The following is a 6,577-nucleotide window of genomic DNA, read 5'->3' as shown; positions in this document are numbered from 1 at the left end:
GAACTGTGCTCAAGGCATACAATGCCAGTGTTACATCCCTTAGAACCAAAGATGTCTCTAACCACCCAAACTCAAGGACTTCAGGGGGAATAAAAATCAGGCTTGCTTCCAACGGTGGGGTGGTGACTGTTAGAGAGGAGTTATCACAACTAGAATGTTATGGAGCAATGCCTGTCTGTTCATTCAAACAATATTTATTGAGCCCTTGCTGTGGGTCAGGCACCATTTTAGATGTTGGAGACACAAACTGAAAGGTTCGTGCCCTCCCACCCTCCTGCTGTTACCAAACACAAACACAGGTTCATTTACCCGTAGCACGAGAAGGCCAAAACCCAGAAACACCACACTCATGACAAGGAAAGGGGTTTATTATCACAAGGCAGCCAGACGAGGAGATGGGAGTTAGAATTCAGATTCACGTCTTTGAAGGAAGAGAGGCAGGGGGTTTTATCTGGGGTTTTAGGTAGGGGACAGGGAGCATGTGTCCCTGTTGGTTGGTGCCTTCCCACCAGCCTGTGTTTGCCCTTGAAGTCTGAATTTCTTTTCCCTTGACTGTCTGGACTTTTCTGGTTAGTTCTCGTCTTCAGCCCGCGTTTGGCCTTGGTGAGGCTGAATCTTTTTCTTTTTTGGGTCGTGGGGGGAAGATTAGGCCTGGGCTAACTACCGCCAATCTTCCTCTTTTTGCTGAGGAAGACTGGCTGAGCCAACATCACACCCATCTTCCTCTATTTTATATATGGGACGCCTACCACAGCATGGCTTTTGCCAATCGGTGCCATGTCCGCACCCGGGATTCGAACTGGTGAACCCCGGGCCGCAGAGAAGCAGGATGTGCCAACTTAACCACTGCACCACCGGGTCGCCCCAAGGCTGAATCTTGACATCTGGACCTTGACTTCCTGGGAAAGACAGCTTACTCATATACTAGGGAGGAACAGAAGGACCTGGTTAGTTTTGAACAACAGTTGATTATGCTGAGGATGCACAGCTGCAGTTAGCAAAGCTCATCTTAGAGTTTTTGTTCTCTTCTTCCAGCCCAGGGGAGGTTTTTTAACTTCTTCATTCTCCGTTTCACTGCTGCTGGCTCTGCTGCCTCCCAGGGCTAAAGCCTTGTGTTTTTACAAGACCTTGGAACTGGACAAATGTTCTTCTAACCAGCTTTTCTAGGTTTGTGACTCTGTGACTCCAGACTGGTCATCTAATTTCTGTCTCTTGGCCTCCTCATCTGTAAAATCAGGAATAATGATACCTCCCTCAAAGTTATGAGAATGAAATGAAAAGGGCTTACATGGGAAATACAAGGAAACTTAAAGCAGCAGGACGTCTAACCTGTATGTTGGATACAGTAAGTCAACTCTCATTTTCATTCCATTAATGCTGTGATTTCGGATTTTTGTACGTTAAATTCTAATTTCACTCTCAGGCTTTATGAAGACATTTTGGTGTGAACACTGCTCCAAAGATGCTAGTTCACCCTCTCTACTCAGTCGCCAACTTATTTTTTTATAATCCAAGTTTTTCACCTACTTTATTTAAGGTGGGGCGGGGTCATCTATATTAAAGGGTCCATCTAGTTTCTAAATTTGTCCTGAAACCTTAGGAATTCAAGCAAAGGTATGCCAGACAGCAGCCAGGAAGGTATGAGTTGAATGCACACACACTCTAAAGATGCCACGACATCACTACACCTCTCCAAGCCCACGGGGCTCCCACTGTTCTGCAAGAATTATTCAGCCTCTCAGACTCGCGGTTGGAGCTGAGAATCTCGTGCCTCAAGAAATCACATTTTTAAATTTGTGCTGTAAACTGTTAAACTGCCCAAGTTGCACAATGCTGTAAGCTGTAAGTTTCCCAATTTCTACGCTAACCTGTTCCATTCTGTTGAACCTGTTGTTGTCAACAAAAATTCGGTTAAAAATCGTCCCAGGTTCCACATTAGGTGAAACGCAGCTGGTTTCAGGGCTGGAGAAAAGAATCGCAATGCCAACCAAGCTCCGAGCCAGAGCTGAGGCCAGCCGGTTTTCCTCCGAGCACCTCTAGTCACAGGACACAAGAATGTAAACTGCTATCGTTTCCCTTTTTGGCCCACTTTTGTCGCTTCCAGACTTATCCACAACTTCAACTTTCTCTTACTTTTAGTTGAGCTTCCCACTGAAAACTGGTTTTCCTCTACGGGTCCTTTAGGAGGTCAACCCTAGGGGGCTTAAACCATAAAGGACAGTGGTCAGCTCAGGTACTGGTCAGGTAGAGTTCAATGGGGGCTCGACCGGCTTCATCCTCTCCGTGGACTTAACGCCCCTGGTGCCACCGGGGGCCATCCTGGCGCCCCACGTGCTATCTGTCTGAAAGCTTAGCTGGGTCACCAGCTTCCGGGCTTCCCGTGACTGCATCAGGTCGCGAAGTTTCACTAGTCTAAGAACAGGTGAGTGGGTCACGTGGGACAGGACCCTCAGCGGGACGGCTCACCTCCGCCTTCCTCTCTCGCCAAGCAGCCTCCACGCCGCTAAGAAAGAGCGGACTCCCCCCAGCTCCGGGGGACGGGACCTGAGAGCCTTCATCCAACCAGGGATCCCACCTAACCAATTGGGCGGATCCTGTGATCCGGTTGGACCAATGAAAACTCGAGCATAGTATGCCGTGGCCTTCTGGGAAGGCGCTTCACCCGGAAACCACTTCCTCCCTTCAGCCACACCTGGGCGGAGTTAACCTCCCAGGCCGCCGTCCCACTGGCTGTCACAGCTGCCCGTCACGGAGAGACGGGGAGGTGGGCGGGGCCAAGCCCTCGCGTCCGCGCGGAGCACGCCGGGCCGCGCGCGGGAATCTACTGGGGGTCCCGGCGCCGGGGGAGCCTCCCGGGAGGCGGAGGCGGCGGGCAGGGCGGATCTTCCTGGCCCCTCCCAAGGCGGGCGGCAGGGGAGAGCACGGGGCCTCGGCCGGCCCGCCCGCGACCTTCGGAGGCGGCTTTTCGGGGGCTGCGGCCCACGCGGCGGCGCCTGACTGCGGGCGCCGCCCGCGCTGACGAGGTCCTGACCCTGCAGCGGGACGCCGGCCCGCCGGCCGAGGTCCCCGCGGAACCTGGGTGGCCGCCGCGCAGGTAGGGGCCCTCCCCCTGGGATCTGGCGACCAGCGCCGCCGGGATGCCGAGACCGCCCGGGCCTGCGCCCTCCCGTCGCCTGGCGAGCCGTGCTCCTTCAGTGCGGCGGCCTGGGAGCCGGGGGCGGGCGGTGGGCGGTCGGGCGTCCCCGGCCGCGCCTCCTCGTCGCCGCATGGTTCGCCTGGACGGCACGGCCGGGGGCGGGCGGCTGCGGGCAGCGGAGCCCCGGGCCCGCGGGAGGGCGTGTCCGCACCGGCGGCCGGGCTGCCCTCCGCCCACAGCCGAACCTGGAGCGGCGCGGGCCGCGGGCGTCAGCGCGGGGAGGGAGGGCGCGGCGCAGGCCGGCCTGGGGCGACCGGGCGGCTGCGGGCGTCCACGGCCCTCGGCCCCGCCGGCGCGGCCCCCGCGGGTGGCGTGGGGCGGTTGTTGGAGCTGCTGGTAAACAAAAGGCTTTGTCCGCATGCAGGGATGAGCGTGTGCGTTTCCAGCCGCGTTGTAGTATCGCTTTCCCGTGGGTCCTTGAGTGAACGCTCGAGGGACAGAAAGCACGGGACAGCGGCGGTTGCGGCGCCCCCGGCAAAGCGAGCGCTGCGGCGCCTGCGCCCTTCGGGGCTTGCTAGAGCTGCGGCTCCCCTGCCCGCCCCCCGGGGCCCGGCCTGTGCCCGCGCGGACGGCGCTTCCTCGCCCGCGGGGCGCGCACTGCGGCGGGAGGGAGGTTCGGCAGCCCCCGGGCCAGGCGCGGGCGCGCTCGCCGGGTGGTTTGGGGCGCCGCGCTGAGGTCCCCGCCCTGCGGCCAGCAGGCCGAGGCGCGGTGAGATGGGCGCTGGCCCGGGCCTGCAGTGCTCTCCTGCCCGTAGAGAAAGGGTTGCCCTTCGCGGGCGCAGCAGGCAGCGCTCACGCTCTCTCCGCCCTCCTGCCCGCAGCCCGCCGGCTTCCGTGGGCCGAGATGGCGGCCGTGGACTTCAAGACCTACGTGGACCAGGCGTGCAGGGCGGCCGAGGAGTTCGTCAACGTCTACTACACCACCATGGACAAGCGGCGGCGCCTGCTGTCCCGCCTCTACATGGGCACGGCCACGCTCGTGTGGAACGGGAACGCCGTGTCGGGCCAGGAGTCCCTGAGCGAGTTCTTCGAAATGTTGCCCTCCAGTGAGTTCCAGATCAACGTGGTGGACTGCCAGCCCGTGCACGACGAGGCCACCCCGAGCCAGACCACGGTCCTCGTCGTCATCTGTGGGACCGTGAAGTTCGAGGGCAACAAGCAGCGGGACTTCAACCAGAACTTCATCCTGACGGCGCAGGCCTCGCCCAGCAGCACGGTGTGGAGGATCGCGAGCGACTGCTTCCGCTTCCAGGACTGGGCCAGCTAGCGCGGCCGGGGCAGGGGGCGCACGGGCCTCTGCGGTGGCAGGCTGCGCGCCGGGCCCGATGGCCCCCTCCGAGCGTGTGCTTGCTTGTCATAGCTGCCTTTTCAGAGTAGTAAAATTTTCTATTTTTGTACTTGCCCAGTAGACACCCTGGTTCTGGCAATTCTGACGAATAAACAATAATACCAGTGTTATTTTTTCCCCTTGCCTGATATGTTTGACTAGGTTTTGAGGAGGGAGGTGGAGGAGGAGCGTTAAAGGCAGAGGCGTGGTCGGAAGCGCCTGCCGAGGTGAGGCCCGGGACGGCGCCCCTCCGCCGCCACGGTGTGCACGCAGGTGTGCCACAGCCAGGCTTCGTGGCCTCTGCACACTGGAATCTCTTGGGACACTGAAAATGACCTCTGCGCAGGCCACGCGTGCTTGACCAGTTACGCCGGAATCTGAGGGTAGGGCGCGGTGCTGGCATTTTTGAAAAGCACCGTAGCTGTCTGAATGTGGTACACGGCAATCCCTAGCAGAGGGGCTGGGGCCTGCCTCAGGACCTTGGCTGAGGTGAGGTGAGGATGCGTGAAATGGTAGCTCATAACTGCCTGTAAATGACGCGGCTGTATTAATGACTCGTGGAAAAAGAAAGTGAAGAACTGAGGTTGGGGGTTGGGGAGCCATCAGAATTAGAAACTAGTTTTATTGACCCTAAACACCAACTCTTAATTGCGTTTGTCCAGTGGAAAAGAAGAAGAGAAAACTAGAAGGTTCCATCATCCTTTGATGAATAGATGAGATTTCATGGCCACATGGCTTCCCCAGTTAAATCTTCTTTGACAAGAGTGTGGTGGGTTTGTGTCAGGGTTGTTAGGATTGGAATGGCAACGTTTGGGAAGGAAGAGAATACTGATGTGTTCGATGGCACAGATGGCAGTTTTCTCCTAATTCTCCCCTCTCCAGTTACTGAAGCCCAGTGCTTAGCGGGACAGAGCACCCACCCACAAGACGTCCTGCTGGGTCTGACATTCGACTGAGGCCTGGCCAGTGAAGTGGAAGCAGAAGGGTGGGGCCTGTGGGAATTTGTTTCAACAGACCCTTCCTCTCCCTGCTGCCTGCAAAGTGGCTGTGATGGCTGGACCGTGGCTCTGGCTCAGTGTTGAGCCGCGAGGACAGCTTGGCTATACCCTAGAGCTGGGATTGTATTGAGCTTGAAGGAGCCTGGGTCTCTGCTGGCCACATGGAACCACCAAAATGTCCCCGGTTTCCCTAACCCCGGACTTCATCTTTATTTAAATGAGAGAAATAAATCCTTTCTTTAAGCATTGGTTTGAGGCATGTGTCGCCTGCTGCAGCAAAACCTAATCTCAAGCAAAGAAAAAGATTTGCAGCAGGGGCAGACAGTGGGTGTGTTGGGGACGGCCTCGCCATGGCACCCTGGGAAACGGCCCTCAAGGGGTTCAGAATCTAATTGGGAGGCAAGACACTGAAACGGTAAATTAAGTAAATTCCATTTCAAAGCCACATATAGAGTGGTCCAGCCAGTCTTGCAGATGTGTGCACAGCAAGCCGAGACGAGCACTTCCGCTGAGGTGGTAATAAAATACGTGAGATACAACAGAGGGTCAAGCCTGGCTGCAGAGTTGGGAGAGCACGAGCACTGTCCCATGGGGAGGAGAGAGGGGTGGGGCAGGACGATTGGTGCAGAGACAATTTGCTGGGCTTCAAATCTCAAAGTCCCCACCCACTGGAAGGGTCGAGGTGGGATGCCACCTTCCTCGCCTCAGGCCTGGGGAGAGGGCACAAGGCCCATCGGGCCTCACAGAGCTTAACGTCAACTCCCTGGGGTCTGAATCACATTGGCCCGAGGAGCTTCAAGACAACAGCTGTGGGTGGCCCCATGGGACACTAAGTTTGGGAAGTAAAAAGTATAGATGGTGTTGGAGGGCGGACCTCTACTGGCCTCCCAATATCCATTCTCCCCTCCTTGAGGAACAAGAGAAAGTGGGTTTTTGGTTGGGAAAGCAGTCAAGTGAGAGACCAGCCTTCCCTAGACGACCTTGCTGGGGGCCCTGCGACTCGATGGGCCCAGGAGGTGTCCAAGGAGGGCTGTGAGACACTTCAGGGAAGTTGCC

At 57.4% G+C, this 6,577-nt stretch overlaps 1 protein-coding gene across 1 annotated transcript; it reads left to right on the top strand.

The window, feature by feature from the left end:
- The first annotated feature begins 2,789 nt into the window (after positions 1-2,789).
- Positions 2,790-4,699, top strand: NXT1 (nuclear transport factor 2 like export factor 1). The gene is made up of 2 exons (XM_046679435.1): positions 2,790-3,094; positions 4,018-4,699. The coding sequence occupies exon 2, from the start codon at positions 4,041-4,043 to the stop codon at positions 4,461-4,463; it is 423 nt and encodes a 140-aa protein (XP_046535391.1). The 5' UTR covers positions 2,790-3,094; positions 4,018-4,040; the 3' UTR covers positions 4,464-4,699.
- Positions 4,700-6,577: the final 1,878 nt, after the last annotated feature.

Source organism: Equus quagga, chromosome 12, assembly GCF_021613505.1.
Source record: "Equus quagga isolate Etosha38 chromosome 12, UCLA_HA_Equagga_1.0, whole genome shotgun sequence".
Taxonomy (NCBI): Eukaryota; Metazoa; Chordata; class Mammalia; order Perissodactyla; family Equidae; genus Equus; species Equus quagga.
The sequence above is the reverse complement of the archived record's forward strand: the minus strand, read 5'-3'. Positions and strand labels throughout refer to the sequence as shown.